Source organism: Palaemon carinicauda, chromosome 16, assembly GCF_036898095.1.
Source record: "Palaemon carinicauda isolate YSFRI2023 chromosome 16, ASM3689809v2, whole genome shotgun sequence".
In the NCBI taxonomy this organism is placed as follows: Eukaryota; Metazoa; Arthropoda; class Malacostraca; order Decapoda; family Palaemonidae; genus Palaemon; species Palaemon carinicauda.
Window position 1 is genome coordinate 20,936,944 of NC_090740.1, and position 20,556 is coordinate 20,957,499.

At 42.2% G+C, this 20,556-nt stretch overlaps 1 protein-coding gene across 2 annotated transcripts in view; it reads right to left on the reverse strand.

Annotated features, from left to right (window-relative positions):
• Window positions 1-20,556, reverse strand: part of Art7 (arginine methyltransferase 7) — a 210,426-nt gene that overhangs the window by 18,394 nt on the left and 171,476 nt on the right. For both annotated transcript variants that reach the window (XM_068389650.1, XM_068389651.1), the window contains exons 12-13: window positions 16,629-16,856; window positions 7,147-7,422 (exon numbers count right to left, since the gene is read on the reverse strand). In XM_068389650.1, coding sequence (XP_068245751.1) covers window positions 7,147-7,422; window positions 16,629-16,856 — 504 coding nt within the window. The remainder of the gene's footprint in view (window positions 1-7,146; window positions 7,423-16,628; window positions 16,857-20,556) is intronic.

A 20,556-nucleotide genomic window follows, 5' to 3' on the forward strand; every position in this document is an offset into this window, starting at 1 on the left:
TAGGAGGAGAAAGGGCGACTCATTGGAAGATGCCAGTAAGCATCTGCTACGTCTGGTAGAAGGGTCCTTATGTATTGCAAAGTAAGCATCTGGAACTTGTTGTTCTCAATGGACTTGTTGAGTGGAGACAAGTCTAGAATGACTGAGTTTGTCTGAGTCTTTCTTGGGAACACAAAACAGCCTTCCCCGTAATTTGATGGACTTCGCTTTCCTTATTACCTTCTTGCTCAAGAGTTCTGAGGTATATTCTTCTAACAAGGGGGTGGAGTGTTGGAAGAATTCTGGAAAACGGGCTGGAGTTCTGTTCCATTTCCACCAGAGTCCATTCGTGATTAGGCTGTGGGCCCAGGGATCAAAGTTCCAGCGATCCCGAAAGTGATAAAGTTTGCCTCCTACCTGGAGCCCCTCATTGCTTGGGGGGTCCTGCGGATTTGTTTCCATGACCACGTCCTCCTTGGCCCCGAGAGGAGTTACCTCCACGAGAACTTCTCAGGGCCTTTTCCTTTCTGACTAGGGTGAAAGGAAGTCGGCTGCCTCTCAAAGTTAGGGTTAAACACTGGCGACTGGGCTACCAGTTGTTGAGGGACCATCTGGAAGGTGGTCTGAGGCATCGTGGTCATAGTCACGGCAGGAAATTGTGCAGGTCTGCGTGGTCTCCTTGCCTTTTTTTCTTGGGCTGGGGACCTCTGTCCGAGGAAGATTTCCTCTTTGAGCTCATGCCCCACTTTTGGAGAAGGTTCCTGTTCTCAAAGACTGTTCTGGCTATGATCTCTTGGATCAGTTCCTGTGGGAAAAGGTCTTTACCCCAGATGCTCGAGGTAATCAGCTTCCTTGGTTCGTGTCTTATGGTTGCTGAGGCCAAACCGAACTCTCTGCAGGCTCTCCTCGCTCTGAGGAAAGCATACAAGTCTTTCACAAGGGTACCGATGTGAGACTTAGCCAGGAAGATGAACATTTCTGGGGCGTTCTGTAGACCAGCACTCATTTCCAGGAAGTTCTGATGAGAATGGGAGGCCTCAAGTCTCTCCATCGTCTCCTGTTCCCTCCTCAGAAGATGATCTGGCAACTTTAGAAAGTTCTCATTGAACTGCTGGCCTGCTATCTCTGGATCCAACTTAGAGACGGAGAAGGTTAAGTGGACATCCTTCCACTTCTCCTCACAGGTAGGCAGTGCTAGAGAGAATGGTTTGCATTCCTCTAGGGTTGGGCAGGGTTTGCTCTCGTCGACTGCCTTGATGGCAAAGTCTAAAGCTTTCTCCGAAAAGGGAAAGAGATGGAGGAAGGAGCAAGAAAGGTGTGATGTCTCTTGCTCAGTGCTGAGACTTTGGAGTTGGTGTACCCGGCTCCTTTCAAGGTTTTCAGGAGGATGCCTTGCGCCTTGTCATACTCTAAGACAATAACCTCTTTGGGTACCGTTTCCTCACGGGCTGCATGTTCATCTCGCAGTCTCATGTAACAGTCTGGGTAAGCTGAAAAGTTAGGTCAGAACTCAAGGTCTTCAATCAGTCTGGCCCCTAACTTATCTGAGATGAATAGTTTCCCAATCATCATGGGCATATGCTCCGCATACCTCCAGGGGTTGAGTTCGGAGCAGTGAAGGAGATCCAACACTCTAGGGGGCTTCTTAGTGGAGCCCTTGGTAGGTCCAGGGCGGTCCACCCTCTCCTGCAACAGTATCTGTTGCTGCCTGAGTGATTCTCTCATTGTCTCTTGTTCCTTTTAGAACACTTCCATCATTTGTTGAATTGAAGTGAGGATCGCTTCGTTCTTGTCGGCATGTGAAACTGGTTGTGAAGTTGGAGTTGAAAAAGTTGACGGCATAGGTTGGTATGCTGTCACGGTGAACCGAGGGTCTTCAGTTGCTGTCGAAACGGATCTTTCTTCCTCCGCTTGTGGATGTTCCACGTCTTCTTCAGGGCCTCCTTGCAGTAGGTCCTGCTCAGTGTCAGTGGACACTTCTGACATCCTTTCTTGGTGGATGTCCATGCCTTCCAGTGCCTTATTTATGTCCGCGTCAATCTTCAGTTATATGAGGGGAGGCTGGACCTGTTCCTGGGACACCACCGCGTTTGGTAGAGCCTTGGGGAACAGTAGGCACCTAAGGAAGTCGTTGGGTAAGTATGATACCGGAGAGTTCTTCTGGAACCCTCTTACCCATTTGCGAAGGGTCTCCCTCGCTGTATCCCTAATCTCTATGTTGACTGGGGGGGCTTCTCCAAAGCCGTTGGCCAGCAGGGTCGAGCAGGTGGGGCAACCCTTCGGGTCCCAATACTTGAGGACACCCAACACGATGCAGCAGGGGGCATGAGTCCTGCATATCGTGTGGCCACAAGAGTCTTTGCCTTTGTGGTTGCAGAACAAGGCTGCACAATTCTCCATTGGTTCCTCCTGTAAAGAAAAAAGGGCCCAATGAGTATTTAATTTTTATATCAGATATAAAAGCATAAAATTTTTATTAATGTCAGTAATTACTATTGTTTATGGTAGCTTCGGATATTAAGCTTGAAAGGAAGTAGAAAAGACACATATCTGTGTTTCTTCTCCCAGGCCATTGCTAAGACTTCCATCAGTAATAATATTTAGTTCCCTGATAGGGAGAATATAAGGTAGAAAAACTCTAGGAACTAGAGTTATGTCTTATACTAACATTATCCACCTGTAGTATATATTAATACTGATCAGTGATTTTGGGGTCCTGATGATGGTAAAAACCATCTAGGTGTTGAGGGAGTACTCAACCTCAACATAATATCATGGTTCCAACAATTGACTGCAATAGAAAACACAGAGTATGTTAGAAAACATGTGTACTACTGTATAGTTGTATACTGTAGTTTAACTGGCGGCACTGCCGGTGTTAGTTTAGTACCTGGCGGTACTTACTGATAGAGGGAGAGAAAGCATTTAGAAAGGAGTTTCCTATTATTATGATTAAACATAACAGTTGGAAGTGTAGGAGGACTATCAGACTGCCTACTGTCTCCTTGCCAGAGTGAAAGTTCCAATGGAAGGGGGAAGAATCTGTCAGATTCTGGCTTCCACCCATCCACAAAAGGCCTGTCGCCGGCTATGACATCGGCGGCAATATATGTGGATGGCAGCTCAAGGGAGAGTTGAGGACTTCCAAAAGTATGTTAGGTTTCCCAGCGGCAGCCGTCAGGAGCCGTCTCAATCTTCCCCCCAATAATATTCACTTCCTGTGAAGGAAGGAAGTAAGGGGGAAGGTGGCTTAGACGGCTGAACTAACTGCTACCGGCAGGGTACCAGCCGGTAACGCAGTCACCCTAGCAAGCCGGGATGGCTGTCAGAAACCAGTGAAGGAGTTTTGAGACGACTATGACGTCACTAAAGGACCTTATAGTTCATTGATATGAGATGTGGCGGCAGGTATGCCGCCTACCTTAAACAGTGAACTGAGGAAGCATGGCTTCCTGTGCTGACGACATCGTCGGCAGCAAAAGAAGCATGGTTCCTTTGCTGACGACATCGTCGGCGGCAAGACAAGGGCACCCTGAGTTAGTCACTATCTAAATCAAAGCCGGAGGCAGCAAGAACTTTGTTCTACTCGACGGCAATGAAGTAAGACAGTGGTTGCCGTCTATATTGGCGGCGGTACTCGAGGAGGGAGAAAGGGTATAGCCTCTTCTCTCTGAGAGAGAATGAATATCGTAACTTATTTATAGATTCTAGAGAATGTAAATTCTCATACGAATCGAGAAAGAACGATAGGGTGAGGCTAAACGTGGAGAATTACTTTACTAACGTATATATGAGCGAGAGTAGCCTAGCTCTGATAAAGGATCCCCAGCCAAGGTAGTTGGTACCGCCGGGGTTCCCGCCGCATACGATCATTAAAGTCACATAATAGGAAGAGGAATAATATTCATGTATGCAAAATCACCACTTGTATAATTTGCCTAAATAGCTAACATTATAGCTTAATACTGGGAATTGTCACCCTACTGACTAAATAAAATGCAATTGTAACGGGCGACTGCAGTCGTAAAATGGCTGCCTCCGGTTCTCTGCAACGCTCAACCAAACACACTTAAATTATTGAAATTTATCTGTGAAAGGGAGACTAAAATTATACACAGGAAAGAATTAATACTCAACTTTCCAAAGGATGAAACTTGTAACAAAACTCGCTTAGATAGCTACAAGAAAAGGAATGGCGTCGCGGTAGTAGTAGGGATGGAGGTCCACCGGGTACCTAGAATGGCACCCCCTTCTTTTGCCACTCTTCCCCATTACATCAAAGAGTTAAATCTATTCGCGGTGAAGACTGCTATGTGTCGTATCTAGCATACGTCCCCTGATTTTATGCGATATCCTTTACTGGATACTCGCGCCAGGAGCTAGAATCCTGAAGGCCTTCGGTTTAATTCTCTGGGAGTATCACTGTAGCAAATATCCCTTAGAAAGCTACCGAGCCCAACCAAAAAACAATGATAAAGGATTTGCTTTGTTATTTCATTTATTTTGAATTTATAAGGATACAGTAAGTAATATCATCATCTTTACATAACCTATATTTCATAAGATACCCGGTGTTGCAAAATCTAGCCTGGGCTATACACAGATGGTTTTATGATTGAGCAGTCGTCTTATACTACCGATATGAGATGAATTCATAAAAATTTGCTCTAATTTTGTACCTCGTCTTATATAAAGGTCGCCTTATACGCGGAAATATACGGTGCTCAATTTACAGGTATTAACAGTTAATTTAGGAATACTGAATGGTTCAAATGTATTTGGCTGTACAGTATTTCAGTGTGGTTATACTGAAGGTTTATTATAAAATCTAACGTAGTGTTTTAGCAGGGTTCCAAACAAATTAGGCGATTACATGTGAAATGTGACTCGACATGAAATTTTCACAAAACGAAAGCCACTCCAGAATGAATTAATTTTGTGTTGTGAGGTATAAATGTAATAGTATTCAGATATATTCTTATATGTGAGAATTTCTAATTAATAGGTTATCACTTGTTAATTATCTATAAAATATTTGGTTATACTAGGTTATAACACTGCTATAATATAGCTGAATAACCTGATGCCAGTAAAATATTTGCAGTTACTCACAATTGTACTAATAATTAACCATTTGTAAAACAGCTGGACCAAGTCAAAATCAGGCTCTAATATACCCTAACCATAGTTACAAATTGACCATAAGGCTCATTTTCATTTTTATAATACTTATGTATTGTATTAATTTCAGATGGTAGAGCACTGATTAATTTAATTTCAGATGGTAGAGCACTGATTAATAGGATTAAGGATAAAACAGAGAAAGCAATCTTAGAAGTACAGGGTGGTTTTAGAAGAGGTAGAGGTTGTATGAATCAGATTTTTACAGTTATGCAGATATGCGAGAAATATTTAGCAAAAGGTAAGGAGGTGTTTGTTGCGTTTATGGATCTGGAGAAAGCGTATAATAGAGTTGATAGGGGAGCAATGTGGAATGTGATGAGGTTATGTGGTGTTGGTGGAAGGTTATTGCAAGCAGTGAAAAATTTCTACAAAGGGAGTAAAGCATGTGTTAGGATAGGAAATGAAGTGAGTGATTGGTTTCCGGTGAGAATGCGACTGAGATAGGGATGTGTGATGTCGCTGTGGTTGTTTAACTTGTATGTTGATGGAGTAGTGAGAGAGGTGAATGCTCAAGTGCTTGGACGAGGTTTGAAACTGGAAGACGAGAATGACCATGAATGGGAAGTAAATCAGCTGTTGTTTGCGGATGATATTGTACTGGTTGCAGATGAGGAAGAGAAGCTTGGACAGTTGGTGACAGAATTTGGAAGGGTTTGTGAGAGAAGTAAGTTGAGAGTTAATGTGGGTAAGAGTAAGGTTATGAGATGTTCGGGAAGGGAAGGTGGTGCGAGGTTGAATGTCGTGTTGAATGGAGAGTTACTTGAGGAGGTGGATCAGGTTAAGTACTTTGGGTCCGTTGTTGCAGCAAATGGTGGAGTGGAAGCAGATGTACGTTAGGGAGTGAATGAAGGTTGCAAAGTGTTGGGGGCAGTTAAGGGAGTAGTAAAAAATAGAGGGTTGGGCATGAATGTACAGAGTTCTGTATGAGAAAGTGATTGTACCAACTGTGATGTATGGATCGGAGTTGTGGGGAATGAAGGTGATGGAGAGACAGAAATTGAATGTGTTTGAGATGAAGTGTCTAAGGAGTATGGCTGGTGTATCTCGAGTAGATAGGGTTAGGAACGAAGTAGTAAGGGTGAGAACGGGTGTAAGAAATGAGTTAGCAGCTAGAGTGGATATGAATGTGTTGAGGTGGTTTGGCCATGTTGAGAGAATGGAAAATGGTTGTCTGCTAAAGAAAGTGATGAATGCAAGAGTTGATGGGAGAAGTACAAGAGGAAGGCCAAGGTTTGGGTGGATGGATGGAGTAATGAAAGCTCTGGTTGATAGGAGGATAGATGTGAGAGAGGCAAGAGAGCGTGCTAGAAATAGGAATAAATGGCGATCGATTGTGACGCAGTTCCGGCAGGCCCTGCTGCTTCCTCCGGTGCCTGGGATGACTGCGGATTCAGTGTTATGAAGCTTCATCTGTGGTGGATAACGGGGGAGGGTGGGCTGCGTCACCCTAACAGTATCAGCCGAACTCGGTTTAGTCCCTTGTCAGGCTGGGAGGAACGTAGAGAGGAGAGGTCCCCTTTTTGTTTCATTTGTTTGATGTCATCTACCCCCCCAAAATTGGGGGAAGTGCCTTGGTATATGTATGTATGTACGTATTGTATAAATATTTCACATTCGTGCTGAATAAAATATCAAGAGGGGAAAACTAATGACGTCATTCACAGTATACTGTAGAAATTTTAGCAACGTACAGTACTGAGTCCATGCATTGCACGTTGATACACTGGCCCTAAAACGGGAGCCAATAATTCTTTGGTATTTGAATCATATTGGATTCCCTATTTTAAGCCCTTCACAGGAAGTCTTTGGAGACCTCACAGCACTTCAACCCTAAAAATAATAAATAAATAATATATATATATATATACCATATATACCTCATATATATGGAGCCATGATAATTTACATGAGAAAAATGCAAATAAAAGTACTTGATGATTGATCTGAAAAAAAGTTTGTTCAAAAGAAAACATCAATACTCACATTTTGATGAAGGATAACAGGTTCAACCGGCCCAGTTGTCAAAATATCTTCTGGATCACTAGTCAAGTGCCAATCAACCCATAATGCTATTCCATTAATAACACCAGCAGCTGGCAAGGAGACTGATCCCTCTGACTTAATGGGATCTTCTTGAATACCAGAGCTGAGATCAAGCTTCAGCAGCAGCGTTGGTTTGCCTCTAGCTTTTGCAGGGTATTCCCAAAGGGGTTGAGGTTCAACTTTATCATCTGCTTCATCACAGGCTTTTTCAATGAGCTAAAAAAAGATAAAGTAAGTTTCTGCTTATAGTTAATCAAAATTAGGAAAAAAATTCTTCACTTTCTTTACAAAAATATCTTGTTTACAAAAGTTTTATATGAAACTCAAATAAAAAATGTTATCTGTGTAAAAACACTATGCAAAGTTTGAAGACTACAAAGGTGAGAGGATTACCTTTAAATTAGAAGATTACATTAACAAAAATTGTACTGATTTCTTACAGCCATTAAAATGCAGATTTAAATTTTAATGAAAATTATACATAAAATTTTTATTGTTTTCAAGCCTATATGAAAATGTAAATTATTCACATCAGCTAAGTCTCCAGTAAGGCAGTAATTTTAGAAAAAAAAGTTATCCTTCCCATATCATTAGCTCCACAATGGGTGTGACCAAAGGCAAAATACGGATACAGTATTTTTCTTAAAAGGGTTATTTACTTATTTTTCTGTGCTAAGTACTTTCCATATTGAAACTCTTGGGCTTACAGCATTCTACTTCTCAAGCTAGGGTTCAAGACTATAAAAAATCAATGGGATATATCAAGTGCATGTAATGAAAACACATCAAATACTGACAATCACTGGATAATACACTATGAAGTGCTTGTGGGGCCGGCCGGCTAATGCAGTTTTTCAAGGACAGGACTTTGACATTCAGACCACTTAATAAAGTGATTTAGAACATTTCCAAACTGTATAGGATTTTTTGCCTCTGACCTTCAGTTTTGCAATGCCAGGGCGATTTACCCTGAAAATTAGTTTTTCAAATTTTATCTCCTCCCTTGATAATTAATATTAAGACCTGGGATTACTACCCTATATAGACCTAATGTAGACCTCCATTCAAACAAGTTTTTTTTTTTCTAAAAAGTAATTTTTTTGCTAGATATGAATTTTTTCATTATGGTAAAAAAATAAACCCTAAAAATGAGGGAAAAAATTAAGTAGAAAAATACAAAGCAAAAATGGCTAAAAAGGCAACATTTGATTGTTTTATAATGTCTTTTTAAGTTATGTACCAAATTTCAATTCTATCCTGTTCGTAATACTAGACAGGCATTTAATTTTAATAGCCAGGCCTTCTCCATCATGAGGCTCAATACTACACATTATTCTAGATTTCAGCTGTTACAAAGTTGTGGAATGATCTTCTTAATCAGGTAGTTGAATCAGTAGAACTTCAAATGTTCAAAATTGGAGCAAATGTTTTTATGTTGACCAGGCTGACATGAGTCTTTTTAATGTTTATATATGACATATCTGTTTTTGACGTTGATAATAGTTTATATATGACATATCTGTTTCGACGTTGTTACTGATTTTAAAATGATTTATTGTTAATTTGTTCCCATCAATTATTTATTTCCTTATTTCCTTTCCCCACTGGGCTACTTTTCCCTGTTGGAGCCCTTGGGCTTATAGCATCTTGCTTTTCCAACTAGGGTTATAGCTTGGCTAGTAATAATAATAATATTATGAATTTTATGTTTCTTTTTGGATATTAATAAACCAAAACAAAGTTATTTATCATAATTTAATCATGAATGAAGATACCTTTGTTCAATATTTGGCGGCCTCTTGGGGCGAGACAGTTGCTCCTTCATCATCTCTCTCCTTCACTAAGTAGGCTAATTTCGCCGATATTAACTACTTCTAAACTCTTATTAGAGCAAATTACTTCTTCCTTAAGTTAGTGAGATGTTGAAATTGTGTTTTCCTCTTTGACATAATGAAATTCTTGCCAGAACCGGTAAAAACATGTAAAAACGAGTGAATGTCAGAGGTCAAACTCAAACGTGTACTTTCTATGAGGTTTGTGGTAGGACTGAAGGCTGAAGGGTGTAATTACCATGTAATACATTGTCTTGTGACTCATGGGATCTATACAGATGCCATTACTCACAATTTGTTTTGTATTAAAATGTAATAATTATCAAAATTTACGATAATCAAAGAAATACTGCATTTTCTTGCAGGGAACAATGTTTTTGGTTTAATGAGTTACTTTTACTAATTACCCTGTAACTATGAAAGTAAGAGGAATTTTGACAAAATATTTTGTATAGGCATTCTCCTTAGTCATTCGAAGCTCTGTGAATTTTTTCAGGATTTTGTTTTTCTTCAAATACCTCCTTATATTGGCATTCTGGCTGGGCTCTTAAATATACTGACAAAATCATGTTTTCAATATTAATCTTACCCGATAATCATGTAGCTGTCAACTCTGTTGCCGACAGAAATCTACGGTCGGGATACGCCAGCGATCGCTATACAGGTGGGGGTGAACACCACAGCGCCATCTGTGGTCAGGTACTCCAGTACTTCTTGTCAACACCACCTCAATTTTTCCTCTGTCGTGCCTCCGGCTAGACCTACATGGATACGCTGTTGATTCTGGAGTTATTGCTCACGATTTGGTGATGTATTTGCTCTAGAGTTTAGCCTTCGCTATTCAGGAAGCTATATCATTAGCTTAGCAAGTTTTTGGAATTAATTTGATTTAATTTTTGATTTAATTTTGGTACGAAGAGAGTATGAACTCTCTTTCACTTTTAAATGGCCGACCCTTCCCTTAGACGGAAGTGTTGGTATCGAAGAGAGTATAGACTCTCTTAATTTTGCTTAACAAAGTTATAGATTTATTTTATATCTCTCCGCCTTTTATAGGCCTCTTTGATTAACTTCCTTTTATTATAAACTTATTAAAATTAATTTTTATATTTGTTTATATTCGACCTTTCCTAATAGTAGGCGGTCTTTTCTTGGAACCGAAGTTAATTAACATTGAGCCCGTCATTTCGTTTTTACCTGTTAACATATTATGCTATTTTAATGTTTTTGAAAGAATTTCTTTGATAGTCTTGTACTGTTTTCAAAGTTGAACTAACGTTTTGTTTTGTCTCTGCAGTTGTTGACGTTCAGAACGTTCAACTTGCGCTCTATCGTTACGATAGAGAGAGAGTCTATCACGGTGTCACGTTGCAGTAAGAGTAAACCGATTCTAGCGTTTTGTTCATTCTTTCTTAGCTTAAATGGTTTTAATTCTAATAAAGGAACTTTTTATTTGGGAAACCTTTCAGTTTTTTTCCTTTAACAATAATATGTTTTAACGATATATATAATTGGGCTCTTCTCTCAGGTGCTAAGTCAAGAGAGAGAGAGAGAGAGATAGAGACGGAGGGAGAGAGAGGAGGATAAACGTTTCGTTCAAGCGGGTAACGTTGTTATCGTTTTTGCTCTTCTCCCTAGTCTCTTTAGGGGAAGAAGGTAAACGTTTCTAGAGTTTTATTCTTGTTCTCAGGCTTTATGCGGTGAGAGATTTTAAACGTAGTTTATTTGATCTAGTGTTTAGTCTCTTTTCCAGCCACTGAATTATTTATCTTTCATTATGTTTTTCTGTTACATTGTAATACTGTTTTCGCAATTACTAACTTTTAATGAAGGATAGAATTGCGTGTTTCAGGTACAAACCACTTAAAGTTTCGAGTTCAGTGAAATAAGTGCAAACAGAAAATCAAAAGTGATAAAGTGATAAGCGCATAGTGTTACAGTGTTGCGTTCGAGGGTTCGTCTGTTCGTGCCAGTTGTTCGCCTAGTCTGGGACCTCTTACAAGCTCCCAAGCCCAGGGGAGAAGTAATGTCGAAGGACTTATGGGTTCAGCAGGCCTTGATCAACGAACAGACGTTTCCCTCCGTGGTTTCGGGTGTAACCAACTCACGTAGCCGACGTGATCACCCCACCCACACAAAGACGAGAGAGCCCATTTATTCCTCGTCTGTGGAAGAGGTTTCTCGCAGAAACCATAGACCAAATCTTGCAGCTTTTAAGTGCAAGTCGGTTCCTTCCGCGCAAGTCCAACTCCTAGGTGGTGCCATTAGCACTGGGTCTGTTCGGACTTGCTGCAGTACGACAACTGCACACCTCCCAGAGAGGCAAGGTGGTATCGCAACAGACAGTAACTCCGTCTGTTGCCGCACCAGCTGTTTTAGACCCTCAGTTTCAACGGACAGTAGCTCCGTTTGTTGTTGTCTTTCTTAAACTCTAGTGGTCTATGCTGCTGACAATGCAGTCTCAGCTTGCGGTGTTGATGCAGGAGTTTCAGGCAGAGAAGGTTAACACACCTCCTCCTGCGAGCGCTCCTCCACCTCTACGCAGTCCAGCCTGCCAGACGTATGATGTTGAGGTTCCTCAAGCTACCTCCATGCGTGAGCTGCCGCATTGGGAGTTGCCAGATACCAGCTCTGTGCAGCAACCTCCACTTTCCTTGAGGCAGGAGCCTCTTGCCACGCGGCAACCTCCTCAACACTTGAGGCAGGAGCCTTATGCTTTGCAGCAACCTCCTCTACCCTTGAGGTAGGAGCCTCTTGCGTTGCGACTACCTCCTCCATCCTCGAGGCAGCAACCTCTTGCGGTGCGACAACCTCCACCATCCTCGAGGCAGCAACCTCAACTCCACCTCTGCGCAGTCCACCCTGCCAGACGTATGATGTTGAGGTTCCTCAACCTACCTCCACGCGTGAGCTGCCGCATTGGGAGTTGCCAGATACCAGCGCTATGCAGCAACCTCTTGCGTTGCGGCAACCTCCACCATCCTTGAGGCAGCAACCTCAACTCTTGCGCAGTGGCGATTCTAGGACTCTGAAAGTGGGGGGGCCACTTCAGGGCCAATATAAATTTTGGGGGGGCATTTATTGTTGGTGGCTAGGTGGCACTCTGAAGACAATATTATGTCATTAATGAAATAACAAATGACAATAATAACACCTCATTACTTTCATAACTTGCATTTGTAAAACATATACATGTATGCCTACACAAACATTATGATAATGGAGGTTATTCGTATTACTTAAAAAAAAAAAAAAAAAAAAAAAAAAATATATATATATTTCTTGCAATATATTTTTAACAAAATCGCAAAAATATCTTCAAAACAAAAATGAATCATGAGTTATGAATGTAATGTAAATATTATGTTGATATTAAAACCCCATGCAAGCATGCATGAAGTAATGCAGTGTTGCCAACAGGGCGAGTTTCCCTTTCCTGAGGTGAAGTACCTCAACGCATGCGGCATAAGCCTCATCCCTTGCAGCTTGAGCCTCATCCCATGCAGCATGAGTCTCATACCATGCAGCATGAGCCTCATCCCATGCAGCATGAGCCTCATCCCATGCAGCATAAGCCGCACGCCATGCAACATGCTCTGCTTACCTTACAGCATGCTCTACATACAGCATGCTCTGCATACAGCATGCTCTGCATACCTTACCGCATGCTTCTCAGTCACACATCTTTGGTTGTTGCCAACTCACTAGACTGTCAAGCAGTTTCATAACGTTGCCTTCTAGTCTGCTGCTTTTGCACCAGTGAAAACCTCACTGAGAGAACTTAGCTTTTCTCGGATATGGTTCCTGTAGATGAGAAAGTGCTGTTCTCCCTCCTTCTGATTTTCCCTTGAGGACTCTGTCATTTGGAGAGGAGCCTTTAGCTGCTTAGCCTCCTATGGACTTTTATTTAAGCATAGCATGCTTCCAGGGAGGGTAATGGTTCCACTTCAGTCGCTAACCCCGTCTGTTACCACACCTGCTCCCATAGACCTTGAGCTGTGTTGCAAGACATGCAGTCCAAGCTTAGTCCTTGTTAGAGGATTTTTTGTTTACGGAGTCAGTGTGTCACTGGGAAGACGTTCAACAACCAGCAGAAGTGACTTGTTGTGACGCAGTGCGGCAACCTCAGCAACCCGATAAGGAGTTGTCTGTACGACCCAGACAGTCTAGACAGCTTCGGGTTGTCACTGTACTTCCTCGCTTCCCCATGGTTGACAGTTCACAGACTGTGCAGCAGTACCATGATCTTGTGTCCGGCTCCGTCAGACGACTAGCTTTTAAGAGCTCCCACAAGTCGTCGCTGTCTGGAGATTCTCAGATGGACTATGGATCTGACCAAGGAACTGGGCCTCCTGGTCAATTTTGAGGAGTCCCAGCTCGTCCCATCCCAGACCATTGTCTACCTGGGTATGGATCTTCAGAGTCGAGCTTTTCGGGCTTTTCCGTCGGCCCCAAAGATACTAAGCCCTAGATTGCATCCAGAGCATGCTGAGAAGGAACCGATGCTCAGTCAGGTAGTGGATGAGTCTAACAGGGACACTTTCATCGCTGGCCCTGTTCATCGAGTTAGGGAGACCCCACCTCCCCCCCTTCAGTATCATCTAGCGGCTCACTGGATAAAGGACATGACGCTAGAGACGATCTCAGTTCCTGTTTCCGAAGAGAGGAGGTCTACTCTCACGTGGTGAAAGAACAGCTTTCTTCTCAAGGAAGTCTACCTTTGGCTGTTCAGAAACCCGACCGCCGTCTCTTCTCTGATGCATCAGACACGGGCTGGGGTGCGACTTTGGACGGACAGGAATGCTCGGGAACATGGAATCAGGAGCTAAGGACACTTCACATCTATTGCAAGGAGCTGTTGGCGGTTCATCTGGCCTTGATAAACTTCAAGTCCCTCCAGCTTAACAAGGTGGTGGAGGTGGACTCTGACAACACCACAGCCTTGGCTTACATCTCCAAGCAGGGAGGGACTCATTCGTGGAAGTTGTTCTAGATCGCAAGGGACCTCCTCATCTGGTTAAAAGATCGAAAGCTCACGCTGGTAACGAGGTTCATTCAGGGCGATATGAATGTCATGGCAGATCGCCTTAGCCGGAAGGGTCAGGTCATCCCCACAGAGTGGACCCTTCACAAGAATGTTTGCAGCAGACTCTGGGCCCTGTGGGGTCAGCCAACCATAGATCTGTTCGCTACCTCGATAACCTAGAGGCTCCCGTTGTATTGTTCTCCGATTCCAGACCCAGCAGCAGTTCACGAGGATGCTTTTCTGCTGGATTGGTCCCATCTCGACCTGTATGCATTCCCGCCGTTCAAGATTGTCAACAGGGTACTTCAGAAGTTCGCCTCTCGCAAAGGGACACGGCTGACGTTGGTTGGCTCCGCTCTGGCCCGCGAGAGAATGGTTCATAGAGGTACTGCAATGGCTGGTCGATATTCCCAGGACTCTTCCTCTAGGAGTGGACCTTCTACGTCTACCTCACGTAAAGAAGGTACATCCAAACCTCCACGCTCTTCGTCTGACTGCCTTCAGACTTTCGAAAGACTCTCAAGAGCTAGGGGCTTTTCGAAGGAGGCAGCCAGAGCGATTGCCAGAGCAAGGAGGACATCCACTCTCAGAGTCTATCAGTCTAAAGGGGAAGTCTTCCGAAGCTGGTACAAGGCCAATGCAGTTTCCTCATCCAGTACCACTGTAACCCAGATTGCTGACTTCCTGTTACATCTAAGGAACGTAAGATCCCTTTCAGCTCCTACGATTAAGGGTTACAGAAGTATGTTGGCAGCGGTTTTCCGCCACAGAGGCTTGGATCTTTCCACCAACAAAGATCTACAGGACCTCCTTAGGTCTTTTAAGACCTCAAAGGAACGTCGGTTGTCCACTCCAGGCTGGAATCTAGACGTGGTCCTAAGGTTCCTTATGTCATCAAGATTTGAACCTCTCCAATCAGCCTCTTTTAAGGACCTCACATTAAAAACTCTTTTCCTCGTGTGCTTGACAACAGCTAAAAGAGTAAGTGAGATCCACGCCTTCAGCAGGAACATAGTTTTCACATCTGAAACGGCTACATGTTCCTTGCAGCTCGGTTTTTTGCTAAAACGAGCTTCCTTCACGTCCTTGGCCTAAGTCGTTCGAGATCCCAAGCCTGTCCAACTTGGTGGGGGACGAACTGGAGAGAGTACTTTGCCCAGTTAGAGCTCTTAGGTACTATCTAAAAGGGTCATAACCTTTACGAGGACAATCAGAAGCCTTATGGTGTGCTATCAAGAAGCCTTCTCTTCCAAGGTCTAAGAACTCAGTTTCTTACCTATTCAGGCTCCTGATTAGGGAAGCACATTCTCATCTGAAGGAAGAAGACCTTGCTTTGCTGAAGGTAAGGACACATGAAGTGAGAGCTGTGGCTACTTCAGTGGCCCTCAAACAGAACCGTTCTCTGCAGTGTTATGGATGCAACCTATTGGAGAAGCAAGTCAGTGTTCGCATCATTCTATCTCAAAGATGTCCAGTCTCTTTACGAGAACTGCTACACCCTGGGACCATTCGTAGCAACGAATGCAGTAGTAGGCGGGGGCTCAGCCACTACATTCCCATAATCCCATAACCTTTTTAACCTTTCTCTTGAATACTTTTTATGGGTTGTACGGTCGGCTAAGAAGCCTTCCACATCCTTGTTGATTTGGCGGGTGGTCAATTCTTTCTTGAGAAGCGCCGAGGTTAAAGGTTGTGATGAGGTCCTTTAGTATGGGTTGCAGCCCTTTATACTTCAGCACCTAAGAGTCGTTCAGCATCCTAAGAGGACCGCTACGCTCAGTAAGAAAGACGTACTTAATAAAGGCAGAGTAATGGTTCAAGTCGTCTTCCTTACCAGGTACTTATTTATTTTATGTTATTTTTGAATAACTAATAAAATAAAATACGGGATACTTAGCTTCTTTGTTAACATGTATGCTGGTCTCCACCCACCACCCTGGGTGTGAATCAGCTACATGATTATCGGGTAAGATTAATATTGAAAAATGTTATTTTCATTAGTAAAATGAATTTTTGAATATACTTACCCGATAATCATGATTTAATTGACCCACCCTTCCTCCCCATAGAGAACCAGTGGACCGAGGAAAAAATTGAGGTGGTGTTGACAAGAAGTACTGGAGTACCTGACCACAGATGGCGCTGTGGTGTTCACCCCCACCTGTATAGCGATCGCTGGCGTATCCCGACCGTAGATTTCTGTCGGCAACAGAGTTGACAGCTACATGATTATCGGGTAAGTATATTCAAAAATTTATTTTACTAATGAAAATAACATTTTTTCTTCTAATACCTCCTTATATTGCCATTTTGGCCGGCTTCTTAAATAAAGATACTGAAAAAATCTACAAAAGTTCAGCAATAATAAATATCCCAATTCTGTAAGAAGCACGCTTACTCATTGGAAAAACTAATACTGTAAATACCTTGATATCTGCCACTAATAAAGATATAAGATTTTAGGGATTGCATTACCTAAAATATCAAGGTAATAGCATCTAAAAATGAACTATACAATATTTACTATACTCTATAATATGTAACAAACATTATACTGTACCTACTGTGTCAAATATTTCCATATTAAATCCATTAACATTATGAAGTGGTGCTCTTATTTTCCAGAGATCCCTGAACTGTACTGGTAATCCCCAAATGGAAACAGAAGAAGGTACAGTGGTAGCTCCATCAGCCATTAAGTGTAAACAGCTATTCCGCATGTACCAGCAATATAGAGAATGCCATGGTAATAACGTTGTAGTAAAAAATGGTTCACTGAACACCAGGGTTACCTAGAAAAAAAAAAATTGATTTTAACTATGAAAAATGCATACCCTATATTTGGACATTCCAATTTTAAATAGGAAAAATGAGTATCATATATTTGGACATTTCAGTTATGATTTATTAACAAAATGGTTAAGGAAAAACAAAGAGAGAAAACAGTACTGTATTAGAAATACATAATGTACAGAAGGTTGTTATCAAATTTTTTTTAGACAAATTTAGGAAAGTAAAAATGAAAAAAGGAATTTTTAATAATTTTTTTCTGAGACGAGTATCATATTCCAAAATGTAAATAGTTACATTTAGGTATAAACATACAGTAGATACAAAAATTAATGACTGATAAATGTGACCTAGCACCAATTATCATCAGTGCAAAATGACAAATTTTTAAAATTATTTGTATTTTCCCTAGCTATTCAAAACAGGGTCATTTATATGGGTTTACTCCTAATTTTATTTACTATGGCCAGAAAGAAAAAAAGTGCATAACTGGCAACCAAATATGTTTCCCTTGCATCTCCTTGGCTAGGTAGCATGCTCATACCTCTGAGATGCTGAGTCACTCTGCTTATGGTCAAGACTTGTTGAGTGGATGAGATGGGACATTTGGAAAAAGGACTCATATTTGTACAGCTAGGAAAACTAAAAATTTTTTTAAAAGTAATTTGTACTTGTTCTATCGTTGGACGGGTCCTTATCTAGCTCTAGATCACTGATAGGTTACCATTAAAAAGAGAAATTTATATGTATGACGATCACTCAGGTTTGTAGAGAGGCAAGGTTGATATGTCAACCTCAATTCCCAAGTCACTGACCAGGTAAGAGTAAATATTCTCGTATGAATAGTATTCAAAATGTAAAAGAAATGTTTATGTCCAATGAAAGTTTGTCACAAATACACACTTAAGTTGTTATTCTTACCTGCTTAAGAGTTCCTTCAATGAAGATACTTTCAGGTGAGGGCTTGGCGAAGAACGACACATATTCCACTTTCATATCCTTTTATACGGAGAATAACTGAGGTTGTGACAAAAGCTTACGTGTCCTGTAAGAACAGTCTCGATAAGCTGTTGTGGTGCAACAATGGAACCCATAGAACAGGTATCCAGCAATCTATATGTACAGTCCTTTAGATAGTGGGCTGTAAAGGTAGTCTGTCTTTTCCAGACTTCTGCACTAAGTTCTTGCAAAATGCTATGGTTGCAGCAAGACCAATGCAGGTGCTTCCCCTGAGGATTTATAGCCTTTGACGATAATTTCATTCAACCAAAAAGAGAGCGTGTTCTTAGAAATATTTTTCCTAGTACATCCTGTGCTCAAAACAGATAAGAGACCATTGGTCGGTGAGGAGCTATTTTATAAGGTACTTCCTGACTGCCCTTACAGGACAGAGTAACATATTAGATGGCAAAAGTTTAAGCTGGTATTGTTTAAATCCTGCTATTAATTTTTACCCAAAAACTCCAGAGCAAAGGAAAAAAATAGGTTTCCCACCCCTTAGAATGTGGCATGAGGTAGGACAAACCATGCAGTTTGCTCACTCTCTTGGGCGACATCAGGGCTAGGAGAAAAACTGTCTTCAGGGTCAGGTTTTGGTCTGAGGCCTTATTTAAAGGGACAGCAGGACACTTATCACATTCCAAGATGGGGTTTCAAGTTCCTGAGGTAAGCAGGTCTGTTCAAAAGCTTCTGATAAGACTTGACTGCTTCTACGAGGAAGAGAGATAGACTGCAAGGCTGATTGATAGCCTTCAACTGCTATGACTGAGAGAAACTTTTCTATCCACAGAAACAAAAGAAAATCTGCAATCAGGAGAATAGTGGCCTTAATACATTATTCCATGACTGGAGCAATATTCTCCATACTACACCAAACATAGAAAGTTGACCACTGTCTGATAGACCGCTGTGGTAGACTTCCTGAGGTATTCTGAAACCTGCTTCGCAGTCAGTATCGAAAAGCCTCTATTTTGGAGAAGGTGCTGGATAACTTCCAATTGTAGAGACACGCAGTGGGCTATGTAGTGGTACTTCTTTACGCGTGGGTGGTGTAGTAGGTTTGGCCAAGCTGGAAACTTCGATGAGAAGATCCAGGTCTGAATACCACTCCTCTTGAGGCCACCTTGGGGGGGACTAGTGTTACTCTCATGTCTGCAGACTGACGTGTTGTGTTCAATACCCGACACATCAGGCAGAACGTGGGGAAGGCATTAAAAATCTATCCCGTTCTGAGGGTGTTGAAATGCATCATCCATCACCGCAGTTGGGTCCGGGACTGGAGCACAATACTTTACACTGGAAGTTTGTTGTTCTGATGAGTGGCTAACATGTCCAGGGTTGAGAAGCCCCAAAAAGTCAAAAGACTCTTTGCCACTAGAGGAAGAAGAGACTACAGTATTCTGAACAAACTGTCATCCCTAGTCAGTTCAGATTGTCTGTTATGACATTCCTCCTTGCTGGAATAAAGCAGACTGAAGCCTTCTTGCTTGTTGATGTATGTAACTGCTCCGGAGTTGTTGCTCATCAACACCATGGAGTGACCTTTGAGGGTCTCTAAAAAGTGGAGTAATGCTAGATGTGTAGCCCAAATTTCCGCGTACAATAATTAATGTGGAAGGCCATCTCTTCTTATGACTATATTCCTGAAATCTCTCTCTGTAGGTGGGCTCCCATCCTAGGCAAGAGGCATCTGAAAAGAAATGAAATTATGGAGGAGGAACTTGTAGCAGGGTTCTGGCTAACAGGTTCTCTGTCCTCATTCACCACAGGAGATCCATTCTCAATTCTTGAGGCACCTCCTCTAAAGCTGCATGAGGGTCTGATGTCTGCGACTACTAGCTCTTTAGAGCCCATTGTAATGAGCAAATGTGCATCCTTCCAAAGGGAACCAGCTTCTCTAGGGAGGTTAGATATCCCAGGAGTATCTGCCAAGAATGAGCTGGGAGAGATTCCCTTCTGAGAAAGGGTTCTGCCACTTGTCTAAACCTCTGCATCCTGTCTAAAGATAGAAACACACTGGGTTGGACAAAGTATGTCCATACCAACAAAGTATATGAGGTGCAGCTGGGGAAAGAGACTGGACTTCTCAAGACTCAACTAGAATCCTAACTCCCTATGGAAGTCGAGAAGATATCTGTGGCACAATAGCTGAGATCTTGAGTCAGCTAAGAGAAGCCAGTCATCCAGGTACCTAAGCAGCCTGATACCCATAGCATGAGACCAGGGCAAAGACTGATAAAGACTTCAAGTGCTGTGGATAGGCCTAAGTATAGCACTTTGAATTGGTAAATCCGAAAGTAAACATCTTTGGTTAGCAAAAAGTAGTTCTTTCTGATGGCCTGAAAAACGGTGAATGGGGTCTCCATTTTGAACCTTGTTTGCAGCACAAACTGGTTCAAGTGGGAGAGGTCTATGACAGATCTCCACCCTTCCAAGAGTTTCTCTATGGAGAAGAGGTTACTGAAGAAATCAGGAGATCTGTCTGAGACCTTCTCTATGGCTCTTTAGCCAGCATCTGAGACACTTCCACCTCTAGGATAGGTTCTCTTGAGAGATCCTCTCGAATAGTATGGTGGGACTGTCAGAATCTAAGCTAATGGGGGAGGGCAGTCCTTGAACGAGATGTGATACCCTGAATGGAAAATCTCTACCATCCAAGGGTCGGCCCCGAAGTACTACCATCTATCCCAATGATTCCGCAGG